General features: G+C 44.5%; 2 protein-coding genes across 2 annotated transcripts; one reads left to right on the top strand and one right to left on the bottom strand.

Moving 5' to 3' along the window:
• Positions 1-225: 225 nt before the first annotated feature.
• hs2st1a (heparan sulfate 2-O-sulfotransferase 1a) lies at positions 226-21,125 on the bottom strand. The gene is made up of 8 exons (XM_035634402.2): positions 20,785-21,125; positions 20,452-20,625; positions 4,652-4,908; positions 4,405-4,490; positions 3,978-4,116; positions 3,684-3,781; positions 2,851-3,008; positions 226-1,117 (listed from the first exon to the last, which is right to left on the bottom strand). The coding sequence occupies exons 2-8, from the start codon at positions 20,573-20,575 to the stop codon at positions 894-896; spliced, it is 1,086 nt and encodes a 361-aa protein (XP_035490295.1). The 5' UTR covers positions 20,576-20,625; positions 20,785-21,125; the 3' UTR covers positions 226-893.
• Positions 21,126-21,320: 195 nt separating this feature from the next.
• Positions 21,321-27,180, top strand: selenof (selenoprotein F). Its single transcript, XM_035634403.2, has 5 exons — positions 21,321-21,472; positions 22,564-22,731; positions 25,203-25,266; positions 25,786-25,835; positions 26,040-27,180. Exons 1-5 carry the CDS (start codon positions 21,425-21,427, stop codon positions 26,169-26,171), a joined length of 462 nt encoding a protein of 153 aa, XP_035490296.1. The 5' UTR covers positions 21,321-21,424; the 3' UTR covers positions 26,172-27,180.
• The last annotated feature ends 114 nt before the right edge of the window (positions 27,181-27,294 follow it).

Raw genomic sequence — 27,294 nt, 5'->3', positions numbered from 1 at the left:
CATGTCTGACTCTTGGCAATAAAGTAAATAAGTATATTTCTCATCCCATTTACAACAGCTGCATTTTCACCTCTGTGTTCTAACACACGTTAATAAGATCAAGTGTAAAAACTTCCTGTATAGACCAGGAAAAGGCTTTGGGCTAAGCTACACATTAACTTAAGAGCCATCTAACAAAAAACACCAAGTACAATACAAAACATACACACTCGCCCCAGTCAGTAGTCCATGGTCACAGGATTTTTATTTCATAAAAACCTCAAAAGTTCTCATTCAAGTCCAATAATACAGCACAGTAGTCAGTTTCTTACACGTAAAATCTCTTTAAGTTAGTAGTGGTGGCGATGGGGGATGTAGTTTCACCTTGAAAAAAAAATGTCACTGTCTTTACATATAAAAGACAACCATAGTAAAGAGTTAAAACACAACGAAAACACAACCAAACGGTACGGGAGCCGATGAAAACGTCATGATCGCAGAACAGTGAAGCCGATCAGAGTCGACGTCTGAGCGGCCATCGGCGAGGACGCCTTCCGACCACGCGGCAGCAGAGGCCCCTCCGCTCAGACGACCTTCAACATGGAAGTGAAAGTGATTGGAGGCCCGGGGAGCTTTTGGGAACAAAGCCTGCCGATGAAACACAAGCTCTTCATCCAGTCTGCCTGGCACACGTGTGAACGACAGAGCTGTGTGATCGCTGTGTCCGAGGCGGCGCGCTCCTGCAGCTCCTCATCATGTTCTCAATCACACATACAAAGCAGCCAGACACTCACCAGTAGTCTGTTACACTCACTCCCACTTTCCTTCTCCTTTTAGTCTCAGACTGCACGTGAGCCTGTACAAAGTGTCCGCCCTCCTCCATAACACTCCCAACTCTTCTGTCGACCAAGCCTTTAGTTTTTGGGGTAGATTTTCTCATAGAAGAAGTTCTGTGCCAGCAGGTACAGTTCCCCGTCCTTTTCTCTGACGGCATGTGCCCTGACGAACTGGAACTGCTCCAGTGCAAACTCATAGAACTCGTTCTCCATCTTCCAGATGGCCGACTGCTGCAGCTTGGCAATTGACTCCTTCGTGGGCGCCTTCTTCTCACTGGTCTTCCTCAGGTGGGATTTCTTCCCTGTGATGACGGGAGAGGCGATTAAAAGGGGCCCAGGCGCATGTATTACGTATTCATATATGCACACAAAACCAGATAGGCTCAGTATTAATGAACAAATAATTATAAATTTATTTTTGCTTGAGTAGTTATTTGTGTTGAGACGTTTGCCACATCACTGCTAATCTTGAAACTGATTGATTCTTCACAAAATCAGCCATAAACCGTGAATCATTCTAATCATTATTTTAAAAATAATTCATCTTAATCTAATATGAATCAGCAACAAGTACCTGTAACTGTTACGTCCCAAGAACTTCTGACACACTTCCCTGCTCTAATCTATATTTTAATGCCAGTGTTTTAGGGTTAAAGTCATTATAATGTACAGGATCAGCAAAATAAATCTAATCAAACTATTTCATAAAGGGCTGTAAAATTTAACACCCCTAATTCAATAGTTTGGTATCTTTAGATATTTACTCCTTCCTGTCGATTGATTATAGCTGAGAAGTAAGATGAGATGAAATTGATACCACTCTGATGTTCATTAGGCGTAAAGCTACAGCCAGCAGCAATTAGTTTAGCTTGGCACAAACACTGGAATAACGTGGGAAGCAGCGAGTCTGGCTCAAAATCCACCTACGAGCTCATCAATTAACTGTGTTAAAACATTAAGTTGTGGTTTTACAAAGCTCATCTGCCAGACTGTTCCTTTGACCAGGAGCACTAACTCAGAGCCCTGTTGTCTCTGTGGGGTTGCCAGGCAACCAGCTGAGAAGAAATCCCACACATGACCCTTTCCAATACAAAGTAAACAAACAGGATGTGACATGTTAATTAGTGAGCTTTTAGAGCTACTGGTAGATGGAGTTTGCGGTTATCTCTGGAAAGAGCCAGCCCCACAGTTTCCAGCCTTTCTGCTAAGATAAGCTAACATTTCCCACACAATATAATTAAGAGTGGTACACAATGCATATTTCCAACATGTCAAACTAAAGTGATGTCTAAAATAGAGGTTATTATATACATTTTGTGGAATTATGTCACCGTTTTCGATGTCAAAATATTTCTTTATTCAGCTGAGCAGCATATTTCTCTTTAGGTTCACCTTTGAAATGAAAAGGCGAGGGCATCTCTGAAAACTCACAGTAAGTAGTTAGTCGGTAAAAACTAAAGTCAGAAACCTGACAATCCAGGAAATAAAGGAGTAATTCAGTAAATATTAGCTACGCCCCTGCAAGGCACAAGTCAGACCACAAAGATTATATTTAATATTTTTCTTTAGTTGCTGTTTGGTGTAGGCAAACTTGACCTCTGAAATAAGGATTCTGTTTTAACATTCATTAAAAAAAATCTAACAAACACTTGATTTACTTGAGAATTTGAACTCAACTGCTTCTGAAAATTATGTATATTGTATTTGAGTCATATTACATCTCAGTATATCATTGTCAGATGTAGTATTCATTATTCATTCTGGCTGTGCTTGCTGTGACTAATCTGTATCTTAATCAGAGAGAGGAATGAATGCATATTGATCACCGCCCAATCCTCAGTGGAGAAACTAACACACACACACACACACACACACACACACACACACACACACACACACACACACACACACACACACACACACACACACACACACACACACACACACACACACACACACACACACACACACACACACACACACACACACACACACACCCTCCATGTCAGTGCGACATTAGTTTTAGACATGGCACCTGTTTTGTACAGCTCAGTGGCTCCTCTGAAGAAGCGTGGCAGCGCGGCCTCCAACATCATGACAAAGTCCTCCAGCTCCTCTGTTACGCCGACCAGCATGTACTCGTTCACCAGGTTGTACTTCGCCTGCTCGAGAGCCCATTGGCTGCCCACATTCCTGCACATAGAGCGTGTTCATGTACGTTATTGTTCTGTGTGTTCTGCTAAAATTGTGACTGTTCTCAAAAAAAGTGCAAAAATTGGAAGGAATGAGCGGCGTTAGATGTGAAGGAGAAGAGCAGAGCGAGGAGGCTGAGAGGTACAGAGATAGTTAAGACAACAAGAGCAGAGCAGAGACAAAAGCAGAAAGGCAGGAAGTTATGGGAAAAATAAAAAGTTGGAAGTTAAATAAGGCAGGAAAGAGATTATATAAACCTATAAAGTAACTCTTTGGCAAAGCATTCGAGGACTGCCAGCAACTTAATATCATGTCTTCAGTATTTATTTAATGTTTTCAAGGTACTTCCACTGATGCCAGTGTACCAGGGTGAACGAAATCCTAGAAACTCTGTCTGTGCCCTGCTTCAGGAAGGCAGGTGGTTAAAAGATAGAAGCATTAAGGATAGTGCTGACATAGAAAATACTTTTTAGTGGGATCTATTAATTGTTGGTTTTGCTTGAAATACTGCCAGTTCTTCCTTTAAACATTACAAGAGGAATCACAAGTGAAGATGAGATGATCAAGCTTTCCTTATTGAAGTCATATATCAATACAAGATTTGAATGGGCATGGTGGATAACGTGGAACACGACATGTGAATGTGGTGAAGTGTGGGGTGTTTTCAGCACATACCAGCATTCAGAGTAGTGGCCGCAGAAAAAGGGAATCTGGAGCCAAAGCTTCTCAGGGGCACAGTCTGAGCCGCCGGCTGATACACATTCATCGAACGTCTGAAACACAAACGCAGTACATGAGCATTCTGAAGAAAACACTAAATTGTAACATTAGCGAAAGGCTCAAAGATTCAAGACTGAATAAAGTAGTCAGGTGCCCCTTTATGAGCACTGAAACAGACTTTGCTTGCTGTAATCATGTTCATACTCGCTACTGACCTTTTTAAAAATAATATTATTTGTGGATTGTTACCTTCTTGTCTCCTTGTTTCCTGCGTCTCAGGCCGGGCCGGTAGTCGTCCCCAAAACGTAAGAAGTAATAATAGGACACCAGCCTTTCAATAGGGTCCCGGATCACATTTATGTAGATGGGCTTCCTCTTCACCCCAAACCTGAGAGAAATGAACATGGCTGGGTGAGAAAATTAACTAGACTAATTCTAAAGACAGATTCAGATAAGAGGTTTAATAATTATCATAATAATTAGCTGTATTTACTTTCTGAATTTCAGCATCAGCAATGTGACCTATAGTTCTACATTCTTATCATCCTAGTACAAGTGTACAAGTGAAGAGCATTAAATGGCCACAAGATGGAGTCAACTGCTTCAGGCCACAGCAAGTGAATGTTTTTTTTTACAGTGTTGCTACTATATACATATTTAATATATATTTCTTTACTTGGTGAAGTCCAGGAAGGAGACATGTCCGTGGTAGAAAGCTGGTTTCATTTCCCTCCATTCAGTCACATTCTTTACAAACCGCACCTGCACATATCAAATTAATAATAATTATTATCATTACAATGGCTGAAACATTCCTTTCATCAAACAGGGAAATGATGTATAATATACATTACAAACGAAAGGGGAGGGACTCATGTTGAACTTGTTCAAAGAAGACCGTGAGTGTCAGTTATCGCTCTGACCTGGTCCTGTATGGACATGACCGGGTTGTTCTTGGTCGTGTTGATGTGCAGGACGTGGAAGTGATTCTTCCCGCACAGGTCGTAGGCGATGTTGGTGAAAGAGGTGCTGGCCGTCTTGGGCACGCGGTTGTAGATTATGACCACGTCGTCCTCGCCGTCAGCTGACTGAGATGAGGCCAAGGAGTCCCGCTCCCGCAGACCGTCCTGCGTGTGCCGCTGCTCGATCTCTCGTACCTCGTGTCTGGCGATGGCTCGTTCTGGGGAGGGGGGGACCACAGGAGATTAGATACAGGCGAGGTCAGGGCACACAGCAAAGGTTTAGAGAGTTGGCTGAAGTGCGGAATAGAGAGCAGAAACGTCCTTCGGGGAGTTACTGATTATACGAACTCCAGGAGTGCTGCATTGAAGCTGAACCTGACCTCTGACCTCCCTGGAGAATAAGTGAATTAAAAAACTGTTGTAAAATATTACATACATATACTTTTTGATGATGGCAAGCAAGAAAGTTAAACTCCTGGGTGTCACAATGGGTTTCAAAGCAAGAACACGGCCATCTCCAACTCAGCACTTAGCTGATGCACATTATAAAATTCTTGCGAAAAATTAAGGCTTAAATTTAAACCTGATCCACTTACACCTTGAATCCTATCACACTCTCCTTGTCAGAGGTAATGCCGCCGTGCGAGAGACTCCACCGTAACTTCATTATAAATCGATTTCCATTTCATCTCTTTTGGAGAGCAGAAAGCAAAAACTCTTTTCCCGATTCACACAAAGGATCAGGAATAATGTCAAACAGGAATATTAGTTAATCATTTTGCGAGCAGCCTATTTCACGCTGCCGTACCACATCTTTTGTCCGCTAATCAGATTCAGCTTTAATATTAGTCCCCCAACCTCAACTCTTCTTAACCACAGAGGGAAGTGTCTGTGCGCCCCTGCTCTAAATCAAACAAATGTGCCGTCATGTGGCCAAGTATGTCTTCTGTGCTTCAGACTGCCTCCAGATAGTCGGGAGTGATTTATGATTTAACCTGGTTTTCTGCTCTTCTGGGAAAAGAATCGCATGTCGAGGGTGAAGAGCAAGAGGTGACGGGCGGAGGGTTAGAGGTTGGTAGTTAGACGGTAAAGGCAACAGTTATTCGATAGCTCAGTGGGGCATTTACTTCAATACTCTATAAATGAGGAGGGCGGAGGGTGGTGGTGGTGGTAGGGGGGGCATCTCAATCCAAACACTGCAAGAAGCTGCAGAGAAAGCCAGACCTCAGTGTAATTAGATTAGGAACATAAAGAGGCCCCAGCCTTTGTCGCCCTCTGGCTTTTCTTCGTCTGAATTCGCCTCAGATTGACTGGTGTTGACAATGCCTCAGAGCGCTGCGCAGGACGGATGGAGAGAGAAGCAGGGTGTGTGTGTGTGTGTGTGTGTGTGTGTGAGAGAGTAAGAGAGAGAGGAAGGGAGGCAGCACAACAGTAGACCGCCTAATACCCGTGGGAGCTCTCCGCGAAGCCAGCGGGCTGCTAAAGCCCTGCAGAAAGCCCTGTCTGGCTACTGAGACACTGTTACAGCCTGGACTGGCCTGGGCGGCTTTAGAGCCTGGCATCTGGCAACACGGGCCAATTAAGACGTCACCTGTGATTCTGCCGCCTTCCCTTTCATTTGTGCTAACACGGGGCGCACACACACAACAACACACAGACACACAGAAATACTCTGTACGCTCCCCTCCCCCATCTCACACACCCTTTCATGAGCAGCTGTTAATGTTCCACAAATCAAAGCTGGATCAAGTTACGGACAGGGGCCGCGTCGCTTCGGTGTGGGCTCGCAACTGGTGCGTCAGACTGACGGCGTGGAGACGTGCCATGTGGTTGCAACGGGGGGAGGCTGTCAACATGCAGAACAACTGTAATGAGACATTCCTTCGCGCGTCCATCCAAAGCACGCACTTGCCAACAACAACGGCAATAACAGTTGCTGTGCTGGAACTTTATCACCCTGGGCTCAAATGTCCTTTTAGGATTATTTTTATGATGGTGTACACGATGGGAGAGGGGGAAAGGTGATAGGAGACAAGAGAAAGGCTGTGACATTCGAGTCAGACTGCAACTCGTGACAATGCAAGTCATAAATATCAGATGCCTTTAGTCTGATGTGTAGGACCAGGTGTGTAGATCTACGACGACCCTTAATCAGGTTGCCATTTAGAGCAACACAAAATTTTCTGTCAAAGTTAGAATTGATTTGTGTTTTTATCTTGGATTCACTGAATCATGTGCATCTTTGGGTAATGATGATCGTTGTGGTGTTGTCAGACCACTGTCAATAAAATCAGACAAAACTCCTCCAACATACAGTAGTCCCAATGAGTGTTTAACTCTTCAGTAATACTTTAATATGTCTTCTTCTGAACTTTAAAGCTGTTCTAGTCAATATTTTTATATGTCACAATAGGTCAAAAGTTAATGTGTATGAGGTCACACGTGACAAAACGACAGAGATTCATCGCCCGACGTTCGGCTGTACACAGCATTTTGGCACGTTTGGCTCATTGTTTTAGTTTTATGACCCATAACTTCATTGTTTGGTTCACTCTCATCAGTGCTGTTCCCATCAGCAGCAGGCAGCTGTTTTCAGGTTTAACAACCCACTGTACACTACCTGCTCAGCAATTGACAGAATACAAAAAAAGAAAAAAATGATAAGCAACTAGCTGGTCAGCACAGTGGAGCATTGAGCAGCTAAAGAGACAAATATTTCCCAGTAGAGGTTGGTGGAGACCAAAACAGAGCTAAAAAGGGAGTGAATATTGGACTTGCAGTGATCCAGTGGCCAGAGACATGACTGTTCCAATGTTGTAAGGTTGTTACTTTTTTAATGTTATTATAACATGTAATATTTGAGAGTAAATATGAAAAAAAAACACCTACTCCAACCATCGTTCAACAAAAGGATTAAAAAGAAATTGATCACAGCACTGGAAAAATAACATTTAACATATTCAACAGCAAATGTTAAAGACTTAACAATGTTGTCGTCCATGTTTAGAATGATGACATCTTTTGGACCAAACAGAAGGACAATAAACAAAATGTTACATATTCCTTTTTTTGCTTTACTATGGCACAAACACAATAATGTCATCCTTTGTGCAGGCCAGCTTTCAAGGGAAACTGCCAGTCTTTCAGTTTTTTCAAAAAGGTGGGGGAAAGAGTGAGAAAAGACCGGGAGCTACCGTGTCCTTAACTACAACGTCCTGAACTATGCGAAGGGGCCCAGAAACCACTTGTTAAAGACATGGTGCTATGTGCCAAATCTCCAACAACCAACAAGGAGGCAAAGCGGGCATGGAGAGGGCTTCTTGGGCTTTGTGGGAGAGGCCCTATTCATTGCCAGACTGAACACACAAATCTCCATATCAGAGGGCCACACACACACACACACACACACACACACACACACACACACACACACACACACACACACACACACACACACACACACACACACACACACACACACACACACACACACACACACACACACACACACACACACACACACACACACACACACACACACACACACACACACTTAAGCTCTCTTATGAGGTCATTTAATTAGAGAACAAAAGCCTAAATTACTATGGCCACACAACGAGACTCTTTTCATTGCACATTTCCGTCAGTTTCCTCCCATCAAGCCGCCGCTGTGCATTAAAAGCTAATTATGAACCGTGAAGCCAACACGGGTCTTAAACATTGTGACAACTACAAGCCTATTACTCTGGGTTTCATTCAAAGTGTGGGATGGCAGGAAGATGGTGCACTGGTAGTTGGACATATTTACTGAAGCAATTTCGCGGCTGATTAGACGCAAGCATTTGAAATCATCATTCATATTCACTGCCGGATCTGCAAAATGTGACAGGCCGTCGTGTATTATTGCCGTCACGTCAGATCTGATAGGATAATAAAAGTGGTGGAGAGAAGATGATCCTTTCTCCAAGGAGCTCATAAATCCATCATCACTCCGATCCGCCAGTAGGAGCTCTTTCCCTCTCTCTGCCTCCCTTGAGTCGGTTAGCCCCTCAAACCAAAGCCTTGGGTTAGGTGGGTAATAGAGATTGGCTATCAGCGGCAGACTGAGGTGTACGGATTGTATGGTTCTGCTTGGATGCCACTGGATTGCAAAATCAATGAAGGATGACAGGGAGGAGATCTAGGTTGCTGCTGTATAAAAATCGAGTCAGTCTGCTGCTATTGTTTCTCCCTCTTCCCTGTATATAGACCTGAACGCACCCTGCTGTTTCGCAGTGCCAGGTTTCCAGCGGTACAGTTATGTCACCACTGCAGCACTCGAGAACATTTGGATAAACTGTACACTTCCAAATTTCTAATTACTCTAATTCAGTCTTTGGACCTGTTCACGTGAGAGTACACTGACAGAGGAAACAGAAATAGAGTCCGGCTGACGGGAAGTTTTGGTCCTGACTAAACAGAGCAGAACTTGTGTTAACAATGTTATTTAAGTTATGAAACATCCTGTGCGAGAAAGCTGCTGTGCAGCGTCTCAGTGCTGCTGACAGCCGCAGAGAGACGAAAAAGAAGACGCATAAACGAGAGCACTTTCATTAAGTGACCGTGAAGGTATTTGGTCCATTCAAAACCCCTTCAGAGCTTTCAAACAAGCTCCGTCTGACAAAAAGGAACAGACATATACATCCAGGCACAGTGCAACACATGACCTACCCTCAAACCTTTCACTACACAAAAAGACATCCACTCAATGGGCCGCATTTCGTATTTACAGTTGTTTTAGTGAAAGATGGAAACACTGCTGATCCAAAGTGCAACTGTTTAGCTGGGCTTTTTGAAAGGCGAGCAATGGCCAAAAGCTGAGGCATTTTTTCCTACTGGCTTTGACACACAAGTGCGACATTGACGCTCAATGAAAGGTCTCATTCACTGCTCTGTCCTCACCAGTACAGCTGGGGGAGCGGGGAGAGGTGGGGGAGAAAAGGAAGAGGAAGAGAGGGGGGGCGCGAGGACCAGACAGGTCTCAGTAGAAGATGTTAAGTGACGAAAACGCAACCAAACCATCTGAATACAATTCAGAAGAGCTGGGGCAAGGAAGGATTCACCTGTTAGGGGGCCTGGGGTGAAAGTCTGCTGTACTTGGTTTGTTTTCTGTCATCTCACAAGTGCACACAGCTGGCCATACATGGCAACTTCATTATTGACAACTATCTAGTCTCTTTAATTTTTTTAAAAATAAATAGGCACCAATCCAACTTTTCCTATCATAATACTGATCCCAAAACCACAATTCAAGAGCACAGAGTGAAATGGAATAATTGATGGAGTGGATGCTGATTCAGGAAGACGGAAACTGTGGACGTCTTAAGCAGAAGTATTAAATATAAGAGCTCAATATTGAGGAGACTTATGGTTCGCTACACAGATCAACAGGTTCAGTGTTTGGCGTACATACAGTCTGCCGGTCTCCGGTCTCTGTAGTTTTGTACTCTGTACTGTGCTCTGTACCTTTGAGTAATGTCGTCATCTCCCCGCACCTATGACACCTCGAGAGAGAGAGAGAGAGAGAGAGAGAGAGAGAGAGAGAGAGAGAGAGAGAGAGAGAGAGAGAGAGAGAGAGAGAGAGAGAGAGAGAGAGAGAGAGAGAGAGAGAGAGAGAGAGAGAGAGAGAGACTTCAGCTGCTCAATGATTGTTTCGGCTTGCCATAGATAAGATGGCCTTGCTTGGTGCCTGAGAAACAAGAGTTTCTTAGGGAAGAGTTTCTCAGGGAGGATAGACGAAAATTCCACGAGACAGAGTACAGATCTGATACCAGTGAGCTCTTTTCCTGCACTTTTGGAGTTGATACATCACTGTGTGGATTCACTGGGATCATTTCTACATGAGGCTAAACGAGGCCTGGGATTGTTGTGGCAATGCAAACTGGCCTGCCATGTGTGAAGGGACGTAGGTGGTAGTGGAATCACTGAATTTAATTAATGACATCATCAAAAAAACTACCTAATTTAGATTTATCACATTATGGGTGACACTCAATCCACAAAGATCAGCATCGGTACCCACACAGATGTGGAATATCTGATGCCTCATATTAATTAATTACGTATCAATGGAGGACAATTGATTGGTCTGAAAACTTGTGTTTGAATATTAAAATAATCATATGTTTGCTGGTTTCGGCCTCTCCAATGTGAGAGCTTTCCACTTTTCTCTGTTTCATATAATTTTAAACTGAAAGATTGTTTGAGACTTGCGCTGCTGTTTGGACAAAAGACATTTGAAGACATCACTGTCATATACTCAGAAATCTTAATGGGCATTCTGTTATTATTTCATAGACAAAAATATGTGTTGATCAATCTTAAAAAAACAAATAATCCACACATTTATTAACAATTTTATTGAATTAATTCACTTTTGGGGGCTCCTGTTGGTAATCCATCTGAATAAGCGACTCTGGAAAAAAAAAGTTGTACTTAAAGTTGTTTTCACAGAAACATTTAAAAATGTGTTTTCTACAGGAGTTTGTGAAGTGTTTCTATTTGTTTTTTTTCTTTAAATTCCTCATAAAAGGAGAAGAAGATCATGTATCGCAGTCAAACTGCAACACAAGCAGCAAACTATTAAAATTCAAATCAACAGATGCAGCTGTTGAGGTGAATTTGTGAAAATAAAATGTCTGGCTACGTTCCCTGCAAATCCTAATAAATAAGCCGTTGCACAGTGATGTGATATTTCCTGTCCTGAACTTGGCACTGCGGCTTTGCCAGGCTCCATAAATAATAAAGACTTTTTCACTGTAGCTCTGCTTTTACTGAAACGTGCAGAGGAGGAGGAAGAGGAGGAGGAAAGGTGACGAAAGTACAAGGGGGGATTTTAAGGTCACGAGCTGGATTTCCGCCCACAGCGCTGGGAGCACGGGCGAGAGACTCCATCCTCCACCCACCTAGAACAACCCATGTATAGATCATGTTTCCTGAAAAAGCCTGGAAATATATTTTTTCCATCCTTGACAAAGAAACATGGTGAAAACAAGTGTGTTTTTGTCAGAGGATGCCGACAAAGGATTCCTCAGTTATAAAGAGGAGACAAACCGTGTCTGTCATGTGGTGACCAGGGCAACACAGTGCAGACAGTTTAAAGTGGTTAAGTGGTTTGGGGGTTTGGGTCTTGAGACCACAATTACTCCAATGAATGTCATAGAGACGGAAGACGTTAACTTCAGAAATTACCTTTTCTGAAGAAAGAAGAGCCTTGAAAAGTGTCAGCCACAGCTGAGGCTGGTGCATTTAGAGTTCATGAACTATAGATCAAACACAAGCTGCGAGACTAAACTCATGAGTGCACGACATGAGATCCATCCATACGTGGCTCATTTACGATTCTTGGTCTGAATGCAAGTGTAGTCTCTCTACACTAATGATAACAATCCGGGATGGATGGAGATGATAATCATCATGGTTCAAGCTGCCACTTTCTCCCCTAATGTGTCTGTTGTGCGATCGAAGCTGCCGGTGCTGCCTGACAGGTGAGCCAATAATGTCTGGGAAAACAGAAAGAGTAAAATACGGGGCCACGTTCTGTCTGCCGCATCAGAAACAGCCAGTCAGAGGAGATTATGGAGCATTTTACACAGATGGCAGATCCCATCATTCCCCTTCCTTGTTAAGTAAAGGCGGGTCTGACAGGTTGTGGACGTGAGGAGGGGAGGAGGAGGAGGAGGAGGAGGAGGAGGAAGGGGGGGTGTCTGATGGGAACAGATCTCATCTTGGCACAGATTGTCGATTACTAAGCAGTGGGAATTAGCCAACCTTTCCAGAGGCACTTGGGATGAAGGAAACATACCTGGGCAGCTCTGATCAAGAGAATGAAATGGATTTTTTTTCGAGGAAATAAAACCTCATAAAGTCTTTCACTGCTTAACGCTTCAGCAACAGCCTGAAGAACACAGCAGTCACATCTGTGAGGTGGGAAGAGAAGGAAGTGCACAATATGGATTCACACTGAAACACGACTCGGAGCCCTCACATCCGAACGACAGTGTTTGTATAACAGCGCCGCAGATCTGGTTGCAAGTTACAAGTCAGACATCTGATATTCTCCCGCCTTCTCTCGTCTCTGGGCCCTGTAACAGATTATTAATAATGCATATATGGGAGTCCAGGGAAAACTCCACACTCTATTAGACGGAGCACACGACAGCCATTCATACTTTTAATGATAAGTGGGAGGGACGGGAGAACACCGCCGAGGATCTGTCCCACACGGAAACGTGCTACAGCCATACTCTCAGCTCCAGTTCCAACTCATCACTTGTCATCATCTCTGCAGGCTCATTGCCGTCTTTCATCTCCTTGTTCTCCGCTTCTCCTCTTTCATCTCATTACATTTATCATCTACAGGCCATCTGTCCACCATGATTTCGCACTGTGTTCACCATCAGACGACCACTGTGCCGGGAAGAGTTGGCCCCACCTCTACCCTCCTCCACATACCAAATTTCGATTGAGGCTTTTAGTCGATATTGACAGTCAACATTATCCATAAGCAGAGAGACTGAGCTGATAAAAATGTGTTTGACACAATGTCTTTATCCACATCACATTCAGAGCAACATTAAGAGGGGGATTTTCTGTTTTAATGTTTTCCTCTTGAAGTTTTTTTTAAAGGTCTACAGGACGACTACTTCATACAGTATGTGAAAATAGTATAAAACCCTTCTGTGTCTCCAAAGGGAGCGCAGGGAAATCTGATAAAGGGCTTCACGCCTAATAAAAAAACAAAACACAGCTTGATCAATCAGGCTGGTGTGTAGTCTATAACTGACTGAGCAGAAGTCGATTGGAAAGTGTTTGAGAGAAAACAGGGACGGCGTAGAAAGAGATGCAGACACGCAAATCTACTCATCCACACTCAGCGGGGGACAGTCTGAGCGTGGGAGTTGAATATTCAGCAACCCAGATTCTGTAATAAGGGGTGCGCAGACACACACACACACGCAAGCACACGCGCACACACACGCACACACACACACAGGTGTTTGCCACGGATTTATTTGTATTCTGTCTAATGAACTTCAAGCTCAATTTCAGGCGATTTGGCAATGCTGCTCACACCAGTCAGTCAGTGCACTGAGGAGGGGAAGAGGAGAGGGGGGCACGCAATGAGACAGAGGCAAATTCATAAGTCAGAAAGGAAGAAACAAACTAAAAATTCACAGACAGGAACAAAAGAGATGGAGAGATCTGACTGGAAGAGGAGTGGAACCAGCGTAGTAGTAACCCCATTCATCCCTGAGGGCACCTGGTGCTAGACGTGCTACAGGAAAAGCAGATAAAGGCAGCTTTAAGCCAACTCCACGAGTAAGTAGGAGCAAAGTTGAACCAGAGGCTGAGGAAGAAGCCCGGCGCTGGCCCACCATCTTCCTGCTTCTTAATCCCTCTGCGCTCTGATGAAATTGGTTGTAAAATTGCTGCAGGCGTGCTTTCTTCATTCTCCTGCAGGAGCGTATGTTTTTCAGTAGCCCGGGCTTCAAATATTTCCGTGTCGCACTGAAAATTAAATCATCTCTTATTTTCGCTCTTACACGCCCCCCCCCCCCCCGCTCCTCCACATTTCCTCCTCCTTTGTTAGCACCTTATTTTCCGAAGCCAGCGGCGGATATTCTCCATTCAGGCGCTCATCCACTGGGGTTCGTGCAATACAAGAGGGGATTTGAATATCACAAAGGAGACTCTGCACACAAAATACAGAAGTTGTTTACAACTACTGTTCCAGAAGCAACCAGATGACAGTTCTGTCATTTTAACTTATTATCATGACAGAGGTTTATCAGCCGCCTGCCGTTTCCCCCTGTCCGTGGGAGGAGCTGAGTGGAGCCGGGGAGAAAAAGGAACCACTGCTAATTCTGCTGAGAAAGGTAATTCTGCGGCACAGAGTTAGCACTGTGGGAAGACACCTGCTGTCACGTACACACTCCACGACGTGTCAAAAACCCACGGGCTCTAACTGGGACTGAGCCATCTTGTAGCTTCAGTGATCATTAAAATGATGTGCAGAGAGTGAAAACTGATTATATTCTAAAACTACATATATAAAAAGTGACGTCAGCAGCACAACACTCAGGGTCAATTTTCACTCTTGAGCGTATTTGTAGGATAGTTTTTTTACCCATGTGTGATTCATCACTAACCAAACACACAACTAGATAGTATCTCGTCAGCTGTCCGGAGCTCTGCTTGTCCCCACGAAGTCAAGTCAGTAAAATCTGGCCTTCAGGGTTTAGGTGCGACATCATCTGTCTTTGAGTTGAGTGAGCCAACACCTCTGCCCAACAGCAACGGGGCAGGAGCTGAAGACAGTGAGGGGGGTGTTTGAGCAGGGTGTTTGTCTCGAACGACCTCCAATTACATCCAGGGTAGGAAACCGTCCATAACGCCCTGATTAGCCCGTCTGTCATCCTGCAGAATGGCGGCTCCGGTTGCCATCGTGTGCACCACCTTGCAGGACCTATCGGGCCATAAATCTGCAGTCCCAATCAAAACCCTGCTTCTAACAACACACTGAAAGCCCACCATGCCCGTTAGCACTTGTCTTTCCCACCTCCCAACACAAATCCCTTACCAATACCTACACCCATCTCCGCAGTGGGCTCCCCTCCATTAGCTGCTCAGATGGCACGTTTCAGAGAGCGGCTGAGCAGCCTGGTCCAGGCGATAGACACTACTGGCTGCTTACAGTAGCAGATACCAACGTGCAGAGTGAAGGCAAATGACTCATGCACCCTTTATATGCCTCAGGGAAGCTAAAAACGGAGAAGTGGGGTGTCAGGGAGAGTTCAGAGGGAACCTGAGTGCCGCGTCAACAGAAGGAATAAGAAAACAACAACGAGAAGAGGATATGCCGGAGGTTACACGCCGAGGGGTTGAGAATTGCACCTGGAAGGAAATAAGGGCTCAGTCGAGTCGAGAGCTTCCAGTGTGTCACCAATTACCTCAAGACGGAAGCCACTCCTTGGTGTTGCAGCCGCCTGAGTCACAAATACTGGCTGACACGCACTTGACAAATGTGTACGAGTCAAAGAGACCAGGCAGAGGCTTGGATCATCCATAAAGTTTAAATTCACACACAACTGCAGCCCGGGGGCCTCATCACTGACAGGATGAAGGATGTGCAGCAGGGGTGTGAGCAGCACTAGGGAAGCTCGAAGGTATAAAGTGGTCAAAAGTCTATGTGCATGAGGATGGACTATAGCGATGCCTGACCGATTTCCTTTCAAGAGCACAATTCCTGACCAGATCCCAGGGTCCTTCGACAGCTGTGAGAGGGCAGACACGAGACTTTGGGCGCCCGGCATCACAATCAAAAATCAAATTCAAATGCAGGCCTGGGGGGCTTATGAGTTGCAGAAAAAAAATGAATGCTTTAAAAAGTCTTGCGTCACCTGTGCAAACATGTTGACACTGAGCACATGCGTCTCCTCCCTTCTTCTGCATTCAACGGCATCCCTCTTCTCTGTCAGAGCTCATCACGGAGCTGCCTGGGTCTGGAACGAAATATCACCACGTAACAGATGGAAATTGAATTCCTTTAATCAGTCTGAATAACTGCCAGCAGATAAAAGGCGATGATGCTGAAGGGGGGGTGTGTCTCTGAGTATCTGTCCTGCCGTGTGATACGCAGCTCTCACATAGCCTGCAGGGACAAAAAGGTGAGGAGGTCGTTTTCTCCCGTTACAAGGGCCATGAGGTGACACTTTTATAAGCAACGTGTCCATTTACGCAGTTCTCAATATACCATCACTTCAGTCGAGAGGGAACCTGTCACCTTTTAACAAGCTTTATTTTTGATGAAAGCTGCTCAAAAGCTCATGATACCTAGAATGAAAATATTACAGGACCAGAACTGAAAGAGAGGGCACTGGTATCCTTCTATCTACACTGGTGACATCATCGTCTTTATTGAGCTTATTCTAAATGTCTCATCCTACAGTCCGTGTTGTACATCAAAAAAAATCAATAGCTGGGTTTTTTCAGACATGTTTGCCTATCACATATGATGAACGCCGCCAGAGATTGTCTGTATCAGAGGCGTTCACACCCACAGCAAAAGCTGGCAGCAAAAGTTCCGGAAGAGGCACGGAGCCACATTTGCGGACATTTGCATTCTCACATATAGCCCCTCCAGAGAAGTTAAGGAAAGTGTCTGCACTTCAGTCCATGTCTGAAAGTAGCCAATGTCAAATTATTCTGCACATATAAAAAATAGTCATGAAGATATTTCACATGATCCCCTTGCATGAAGATGTTCATAGTTAAAGTACAAATTCAAATTGGCTCAAATCAGGCTTTCCCTTTGACATGAATCACTGTGTAATGCTTCTGGTAATGGCCTCTTAATTCCCATTTCAACATCTGTGTTGGCCTCACTTCAAACCAACTGATCAAATTTTCTCAGTCAGTTGAGAAGATCCAATCACCGCTCAATCAAATTTCGTTTGTCTCATGTCTGCAACATTATGCCAAAATGTCAGTCTCAGACGTCAGAATAAAATAGCGGGGAATTCTTGAAGGTGAGAGTCTGAAAGGAACAGAACTGAGGGGGAGTTAATGGCAACCCTGACAGGAACAGCGGCCCTGAATCCCCGTTCGTGGCTCTTTATTAACGGAACTTTATTTCCATCCATCCATCTATCCATGCCTCCTCCCACCCAATCCGCAGTCAGACTACATTACTGTTGACCCAGCCGGCAGCAGTGCCGGGGAGCAGCCAGAGAGAAATGCTGTCAGAATAATGGATTAGGCCCACAGCAGGACACACAGCTGCATCCCGGCACGATTGTGATGCAGGAGACTTCTCAGTGAAACCTTGGGATGACGATTAGCTTGGAAGCAAATCACAGCTTGTCCGCACCGTGGGAGGCGGCTAATGGGGAAAATGATTCAACCTGCGTGTCGGGCAATCGGGATCCCACGCTGTGAAGAGACACACTTGAGGTAATTTCACCTCAAGTGAAGTGAACTGTAAACATGTGAAAACACAATACAGGAAGGCGACGTATCGCAGGGCTTTTTCCAAAAAAGTGTTTCTCCTAATTAACACGTGAGAGTTACTTGATATCTTGATTCGGCTTTGGATACCATCTGTCCTAGTTGTGGTCGTTACGCTGTTTTTTTCTCTTTTTTTTTTACTGTCGCACAGATGGACCTGCAGCAGGCGTACCTGGTAATGTGACCGGCCCTGCGGCTGTCTGTCAGCACGGTGCCGGTGAAAAGCCTCAGTCACAACTATTTGGCTATGCAGCACATAATTCAGAGCTCCAGTATACAGACGTCTGCTCCGTCCAGTCATCCATCAGAGCACTTTTTGCCAAGTCAACAGATTCTCGTGGTGGTGGTGGTGGTGGTGGGCAGTCAGGGGAAAGGCCTCTCAGGTTCTGTTTCAGCCTCGGGGAAAGTGTGTGAGTGTGTGTGTGTGTGTGTGTGTGTGTGTGTGTGTGTGTGTGTGTGTGTGTGTGTGTGGGGGGATTTTCACTGGGTGTAAAGTATAGCCCTTTACAGCAGCAGTAAACCATGTCACAGGCCAATATAGCCATCTATACACGCCAGGGACTCTCGATTGTACCAGCATATGAAAACTCAGCTGGGATACTTTAATCAATTACGCAGACCGTTAATCATTTTATTCACATTCTGGCCTGGAAACTCTCCAACGCAGTCTCCTCACCTTTGACTCATCTGACAAAGTCTGTCTATTAAGCGCCCATCTATAAGCCACAGGATTGGTGGTTTTAATGAATATTTTAATTTGTCCACACAATGTCAGAAATAAGGGGACAATAAAATCATTTGTCTGCTCTGACCGACAGTCCCAAACCAAATCATTTTCAGTTTACTAGCATGGTAAACAAAGATAAGTAGCAAATAGAAGCACAATTTTTTTGCTAGACAATTTACTAGAACGATTAATTGTTGCAGAGTAATTTACTGCCAATTGACTAATCTATTAAAACGGTTCTAGCTCTAGTCGTAGTAGATGTAGCCTTACATCAACTTTTTAAGGGCCCTGACTGATGGGGACACAGCATTAGCAGATAACTGATTCCACAATGGGCAGAAAATTGATTACCAATGAACCAGACTATCAAATACTATTTTACATGATTTATCAAGCAAAAAGGGGACGATTCAAAGATGGACTGATCGTCGATTCATTCATTAGTTGATAGGCAAATAATCTGCAACATCATGTTGATCGCTGTCATTGCATTTATCAGTGTGGATTTCACATTAATTTGACATCAAATTGATAGCTTTTTTTCCAACTAGCAGTCTTTATCTAGCATTTAGTCAGTAAATACACTTTCTGTCCATCTCTATACAGTTTTAAATGGAATCTCTTTCTCTTTTGGACAGATTAAGAGACGTCAACTGCTGCTCTACTGTTCCACACAACTGTGCATTTTGTTTGCCAGGAAGAGACCAGGAACAGTTGTGTAACTGCTTTATTTAAGCTCCGTCAGACTGGTTCCAATAATAAAACTGACACTTATCAATGTAATGATGTTGTTAGTAATAATAATAATACATAGTTTGGGGACCTCTTATTTCCCAGCATAGCACCCAACCAACTTTAAAGTATGCTATATGTTTACTGTAAATGTTAGAGACATTTTCACTCATCATGGCAGAAGAAGCTCTCTCTTCAGTGCCAGGCTCCCACTCTCATAAAATGATACATGAGGTGGTGTGGCGGACCCCCTGTGGTGCGCTGGCTGCACCCTCGGGTTCCCTGCATCATTTCTGCTGTTCCTTAAAAAATCCCCACAGTGGAGGCACCGGGGAGATAATACCACAATGTCCCAGATCTTTATTGGGACTGAGCCCCTGTTGGGAGCTATAGCAATGGGATTTTGAACACGGCATTGCGGCCATGTTTCAATCAGAGGGAAGAGTTTGGTCAGGGGGGCAGGAGAGGATTTGCAGCAGCGCGGTGTTCTTGCCGTGCATGCAGCACACAATACTGAAAATTGACTCAGGGCAAAATTATGCTTTCCATTGTTCTATGAGCACTTCACTACACTTCAGTGACCGTCCCGCTCAAGAACCAGCTCCCTTTCACGTCTTCTACATTTCGAAATTAGCCGTTGATTTCTCATTCCATTTGCATGCAGGAGCACTTGAGCTGAAACAGCTCTCTGAAAGGTGATCCATCAATAATGCACTGACAGACAATTATTCCACAATTATGTCGATGATCAATTAATCATTATATAAAATAACAATTCCCCAAGCCCAGCGTCTGTGGTTGTGATATGTTGGTGTGACAAACAGAGACACCTGGAGACGTCACCTTTTCTGCCACTTCAAATATATGAAACGATCGCTCACTTAAATCCAGAAAATAATTTTCTATTTCTAAATAAATCACACATACATATCAAGTAGCACACACCCACAGCACCTCCTGAATCTAACACTGCACTGTGCAGATTGGGATGAGAGGCGTCTGGAGGCATCACATCACTACAAACACTGGGGATAGTTTTTCATGACCGTGTGCCATTGTCTGAAGCGTATGATGAGGCATGCGCGGCGGATGAAGTGCTGCTCTCTTGAGCCTCGCTGCCTCGTATTGACCCAAGTGCACAACAATGGGGCTGCACGGACCTGCACTGACCCAGGGAGGAGAGACCACACGGACACTCTGCGGTCACTCTCCCCCCGTGCGGGCTGTGGTGCGGCGGGATCGGACGTGAACTTACCGAGCTTTCCCCGGGACTCTTCCAGCTTCTGGATCTGGTTCTCCAGGAAGAACATGGCCACTGCGAACGCCAGCAGCGCCAGAAGCTGCAACTTGGGCGGCATCATGACTCGGAGCAGCCCCATCAAATCATCCAGAGAGGGATTTGGTCAGTCCATGCTCAGAGGAGGAGACACTGAAAAGACACACACACGCGCGCGCACGCGCACACAGCGACGATGGTGATTACAAAGCGGCCGAGTGTCTGTGCGTGGCCCTCTCTCTCCCTGTATGTGTGTGTGTGTGGGGGGGGGGGGGTTATCTCCCAGTGCTCTAACTCAAACCTTCTGATTACCTCGAACACGAAGTGGTCATACTCCGCTTGGTTCTTCCGTCAAGTCAATTCCCAGCGGGCGGAGCTAGGTGAAGCCCTACAGATGTCTCCGGAGAACCGATCTGTCCCCCCGGGGTGTCCGAGCGGTGGTACCAGCCGCTGTCGCCTGCGTCCCCCATGTAGCGTTGTAATGTCCCAGTCGGTGTGTTCACCGCCGCACCGCGGACAGACTGTTACTACCACTCAGGCCATTGGGTGAGCGAGCAGTCCACCACGCAGCGGAGCGCTTCTATTCGCTGTCCGCCCACGGTCTGTTCAAAGTCGATTGGACCCGTTTAAAAAAACACTCAGCCGAACGTCGACAGCAGGTGTCGCACTTTTCCTCTCCAGCCAAGACAAACGAGGAAGAAAGCATTAGTTGACCTCGCTATATGCCGAAACTCACGAAACGTGAAAAAAAAGTTGTCTCAATCTTTAAAATATTCGTAAATATTAGCATATAACATACACAATGTGGCAGATTTTATTTCAACTCTTTTTGAATATTTTAAAATAGAATGTGTACGTTTCGAAGTTTAACGTTCAGGCACTTCCGGGTTTCCCTCCATTAAAGCACAGGGGGTCCTCTTGCGTGGGTTTCGCTAACAAAGCAGGCTCCAAAATGTCGGGAGAGGTGTATCTCCTGTGGCTCCTGTCGCTTTTAAAAACGGTGAGTTTATCAAGAGTGAAAACGAGCAAGTGTCGCCGCTCTCAATATTGATTTTCTCAGTACCTCATTACGAGAGGCGAAGCTGCCAGTTGTCCAGCGGTAGAAACGCTTTTGTGAGCCGCATCCTGCTGCTCCCGCAGCCTCAAAGTGACGTGGCTCAACATGAGAAGCGACGAGCCGTGATGGAGACGCGAAGCCTCCTCGGTGCTTACTGCTCAGATAACAGACTTTACTTATTGTTGTGCAAAGCCTGTGCCCTGGTCAGATAAGTGAATATTACAACAGCGTGCCGAAACAGATTAACAGGGGACGTTTTCATTTTGTCGTATGGAAACGGATTTCCTGAATCCTGAAATCGAAACGGACCTTTATTAGCATTAGCATTTGCTGCTAGCATATTTAATAACATGCGTCAAGGACAGAATGACAAAAGAAGTTGTCTAGCAAAAGCTTTTGAGTCTTTAGTTAATCACTGTCATTAAGACACTTATGTCTCTGTTGTCCAGTAGCATAGATGTTGAACACATTAAAACTGGATTAGCCTGTTAAAGGCTCTACCTGTTTATCCATAATGTTTACTAGTCATTACAATACCAAAATTATGGATTCATTGTCTTATCAGCTGAGTTGGATAAGGACTGAAAAACCATTTAGTCATCATGTACATACCAGCATTGTATGTACATTTGAAACAAGTGTCTCTCACTATCCTAATGACCGTCTTGTCACATAAGAACTTTTAAAACTGAAGAGATCAAGTACACTGTGGCCTTTGTTTTGGAGATTACCTTTTTTTTTTATTAAAAGACTTCAGAAGTTGCTAGGTTTATAGATAGTGATATTGTAGTTGCAGCATTACTTCCCTTAAGGCTTAAAAAAGGTAAACCATACGTTTGTTTTACACAACGTTGCATTGTTTTGTTGGATTTCTCACTCTTTCATTGCAGTACTATCGACTATATGTATTCCTGATGTAAGGCTCTTTAATCGGTCTTCAACTTTATTTCTGTGCTGTGGTTCTGCATGTATGATGTGAGCAAGCATTTTTATAAAAACATGTATCCCCCTTATCCCCTCTTTCCTCTCCCCAGCTGTCGGCATACGGCGCCCAGGTGTCGTCAGAGGCGTGCAGGGAGCTGGGCTTCTCCAGCAACCTGCTGTGCAGCTCCTGTGACTTGCTCGGGGAGTTCAGCCTCGCCAAGCTCCAGCCTGACTGCCATCAGTGCTGCCAGCAGGAGGCCCAGATGGAAGGGCGCAAGGTAAAGGAGATCAACTAGCTCAAGAAACAGGCAAAAAAACAACGTGATAACCCGTCTAGATTCAGTCACGGCCCAGAATGTGTTTTGCAAAGACCTCAAAGGGGGATCCGACCAAAGGCGCCGACTGTTGGTGCTGCAGGACTGAGACTCGTCAAATCTGACGATGCTCAACAGATAGATAATTGAGCTGATTGCTTTATAGCTTTGCAGAAGTGATGTGCTCCTCTGTGGGTAGTTCAGCACTCCGGGAGCCTCGGTGACAGAATGTGTGAAATCCCCACAGCATTTGGGCTGCGAATAAAACAACCTAGTTTTAGGTCTCCCTGTCACAGGGTCTGCTGCAACAATTTGCAGCTTATCATCAGATCTGAGCTTCCACACACGAACTCCATCACTAGCTGTCTGTCTCAGTCTTTCTCTCTGAAGTTCTGAGGCTCCTTAACCCCAGCGTGACACTCACCACAGGGTGGAAATGTCGAGTTTTGCTGTAACAACCTCTCTGTAACCGGTGCGGAGGTGTTATTAAGCCGCTCGTGTTCCCGTGATTACAGGACATTCAAAAGTCCCTGCTGTGCTCTGACAGATAAACACTGAGTGAAGAGATGGTGGAATAACAATGTAATTTTTCTTTGATTGAGCAAAGCTCCCAGAGCGCGGCTAGTATCTTAGCAACAGCACCTTGCAAAAGCGTAGTGCACACCTCATTACACCTCTTGATGATAAGTCTGTTTCAGACAGTCTCTTAGAGGAAAGATTACTCCGTGCTGCTCTCGATTTGAGTGAAAATGTCACTTCGAAGAGCAATTGGCTGTCTCCAGCTGCACTATCAGCGAACCAGTGGAAGTGACGGTGTCACTAAGCACATTTTCTCTCTCAGACAGCAACAATTATCTACCCTGAGAATTCTTTGAGTCTCGCAATTGACATTAGTGCCGTGTCATTAAACCTTCTGAGAAATGGCTAATTCTGCAGCCTAGTCGATTAGTTAGATTCACCGAGCATGGGTGGCATTTCAGTGCTTCTCTGCACCTCAGCTCCCTTGGGTGTCACCATGCAGTGTCTCTGTAGAGCAACAAAACCTCTTTTGAGAGTCTCCCAGGCGCGTGTTGTGAACAGTTGATGACAGTGACAGAAGAAACCTACATTACAGGGCTTTAAAGCCTTAAAGGATCCGTCTGACAAATCCCATGAAAAGACCAACTGACAAGTGTTGTGTGTCGCTAAGACCTGGTACATTTTATTTCTCATAGAGCTGCATGGTTTTTCAAAAACATGGCATCAAGACTATCTTGATGCCATAACTAACGTTCAGGAGAAACAGTTCTGCATCTGAGAATAGTCCTCACAAAATGCCCCATTTACTTTTAACACCGTTCCCAGCTGTAAGAGAATTTTTACAGGTTGTCTGCAGGTCTTAAAAGTTTTAAAATACTTTGAACTCACTTCCCTCAGAAATCTCTTGCAGGGTATTACTATTTGATGTGGTTGCAGTCTGTTTGAAACATTCTACATCTACAAGCTACTAACAAAATGAAAGTGTGGACTGCTGTTCCTGCTGGAGGAAAGACCTTCATTTACCTCAATTTAAAAATATTTTTTTGAAATTGATTAATATTTTAGTCTATTTTCTGCCTCTTATCTGTGTCCAGGGCAGGTTATTATATTAATTAGATTTTGGGGAAATATTATTACAAAGGTGCTGTACTTGATAAATAATTGTAGGCCAACTGGTTTTCTGTCATTCTCTGACGGGTGGGATTGAGAAGAATGTATTAAATGGCATTCTATATAGTTTTATAGGTTTTTAAAAAGTCTTTGGTTTAAATTTGATGAACATGACGGAAATCCTGCATTTGGCTAATCCTTTCATTGACATTGACAGTACCACATCATCTATGTTTTTTTAACAACTCAAGCTGGAAAATTAAATTTCGGTCGTGCCAGATTGTTTAGAGAAACAAGGGGAGAGGAGAGGAAGAGGAGAGGATCTAAGCTTTGCATGCTTAATTTAATTTGCTGTGTGAACCAGCCGGCCAGACCATTTACCACTCGGCGAGCAGACCATGGTCTTGAAATACTGCTGTGACACTCCAATTTCCTCTAAGTTATTGTATATTGGTGCTGGAGGTTTGATTACAAGTGAGATCTGCACAAACCACCATCCATCAGGCCGGATCCATATGCACAGGCTCACGGTTTAATGACCCCCGAAGAGTCGCCCAGATACGTTTATGAATCAGTCGGCCTGAATCAAATTATTCCTCCGGGCCAGGCAGGGTCCTACCACGTGCAGAGCCGCAGTCTTGTCTGTCTGTCTGTCTGTCTGTCTGTCTGTCTGTCTGTCTGTCTGTCTGTCTGTCTGTCTGTCTGTCTGTCTGTCTGTCTGTCTGTCTGTCCGTCCGTCCGTCCGTCCGTCCGTCCGTCCGTCCGTCCGTGCGCTCATACCTTACAATGTGTTTTTCTGCACACAGCTTTACGCCGGCGCCATCCTCGAGGTGTGCGGATGAAAACTGGGGAGGTTCCCTCAAGTCCAAGGTGAGTTCTCTACTGGGATATGATTATGCTCTCATTTATTTTGGATTTATTCACTCTCTCCCTCCTGAAAATGTGCTTGTGCCTTGTGTGATTCTGTGTCTTAATCTCTGGGGTTGAGTGTAAAATCCTTCCTTGTGAAATCACGTTTTGCCGTAGGTGGTCTAAAGTGCCCGCGGGCCGGGAGCGTTTGAATTCTTTTTATCATTCCCTGTGTCCAGGGAGCAGACCTCCCATCTCTGCTCAGCGTAACATTTGGTTAGATCGGTGTCAGGTCACGTTGATGGAGTCAGGGGGGCCCTCCTCGGTATGGGGCGAGATGTCTGGAGCCCCGTCTGTGCCATATGGCTGCTTGTTTGTTTACTTCAGCTGCAGCCGTCCTGTGTTCTCAACTGTCTCCTCCGCTATTAACGCCGCATTCTCAGGAGGTTTTGCAGTTGTCACTAATTACAGACGACGGTACCAAAATAGAACGGCTGGTTCATCTGACATTTGTCTCACCGTTGCTTTTAATCTCCTCAGCTTTTGTCAGGAGCGAGAAGCCGAAGATGTTCAAGGGTCTGCAGATCAAGGTAGGGATGATGCACGATGTTATAATCTCATGATTAGACCCATTGGGCTTCATCTGGGGGGGATAAACTATATCTCCTAGAAATCAGGTTATGTTAATCATATGAGTCATAAAGATATTTTTTCATTTGTATTGAGGTTAATCCTGCTTTCTTAACACCCCTCTTCTTTCTCCTGTGCCTCTCACCCTCCCTCTGTCGCTGCAGTATGTCAGAGGCTCAGATCCTGTTCTAAAGCTTTTGGACGATAACGGGAACATCGCTGAAGAACTCAGCATCCTCAAGTGGAACACAGACAGTGTGGAGGAGTTCCTCAGTGAGAAATTAGACCGGATATAGACCAATATTCAAAAGCCCAATATTTTTCTTTCTTTTTTATAAGTCTGTAGTGAAAGGGTCTCCTCCACATTACAAAGTAAAACATATTTCATGACTTGCTCTTTTATATAACTGTGCAGATAGCTTCTGTTTGATGTGCTGAGGCTTTGAGATTTGTGACTGCTCTTTCAGGGGAATTAAATCTTGTTAGTTGTGCTCGCAGCACTGAAGAATTACATCTGAAATATTAACCAGCAACTTGTGTTTGCTGAAACTGTGTCATGATAAGTGCTGATTAACCACCTACCGCCCTGTCAGCAGTATCCATTTGAAATACTTTACACCGAATGAAATTGTCCAAATGAAAACTGAGACATCTCTGGAAAGCTCTGCTTTGCAAATGTAATAAAGAGACAAATCTTTAAAAGCTTCAGCAAATTAAACTTAAACGTATCTGCATGGTTGGAGACGACGATCGTTTGTACTTTTGTTTGATCCAACCCTTCAGTTATTTACCAATTTGTACACAACTGGGCCTCGATAGATGGTTGTTAAAATACTTCTATTACTGTTTTTGTATCTGAACATCATGAAGATCTTGTCTTATGTGAGTGTGTAAAACGACATCAGAGTCTAGAGGGGCAGCACACCCGAAATATTCATCAACATGACAGATAAATCATGCATGACAAATTTTTTTCCCATCAGATTTGATAAGACGTTAACAATGGTACATCATTACCTGTTTTGTTGTCTGATATTCTTGTATAATTATTTTTTTATAATGCTCGACTGATGGAATTTGTATCGAAACTAAATGGATCAAAGTTGCTTTCCAAATGCAGACGTCTTTGCAGAGGCACATATTAGTGAAGACCTCACAGTAAACCAGTGTTGGGATGTGACGTCCGATGTGTTTTTGTGTTTTTCTGCATCTTCTGCTTTGAAAAGCAACTGGATTCATTGTGGATGCTTGTTGTTTAAGGTGGAGGTTTAAATATGCAACAATAAATAAAAGTCTCTGATGGTTTATCTGCCAATAGTGTGTTGTAATGGAAACTGCCACAGGATTGCATTTGTTATCTGTGAGCTGATGGCTGCAAGTGCCTGATGCTCAGACTGGGTTGAAACCAAAAACATGAAT

The sequence above is a fragment of the Scophthalmus maximus genome, chromosome 5 (genome assembly GCF_022379125.1).
Source record: "Scophthalmus maximus strain ysfricsl-2021 chromosome 5, ASM2237912v1, whole genome shotgun sequence".
In the NCBI taxonomy this organism is placed as follows: Eukaryota; Metazoa; Chordata; class Actinopteri; order Pleuronectiformes; family Scophthalmidae; genus Scophthalmus; species Scophthalmus maximus.
This window is presented reverse-complemented; position numbering and strand designations above follow the sequence as displayed.

Excerpts from the sequence above, each read along its gene's own strand:
- hs2st1a (XM_035634402.2), bottom strand. The coding sequence starts at position 20,575 with ATGGGGCTGCTCCGAGTCATGATGCCGCCCAAGTTGCAGCTTCTGGCG. Across the intron at positions 4,491-4,651 it reads TCATGTCCATACAGGACCAG|GTGCGGTTTGTAAAGAATGT; the intron begins GTCAGAGCGATA and ends TGATATGTGCAG. Across the intron at positions 3,782-3,977 it reads GGAAACAAGGAGACAAGAAG|ACGTTCGATGAATGTGTATC; the intron begins GTAACAATCCAC and ends TTTGTGTTTCAG.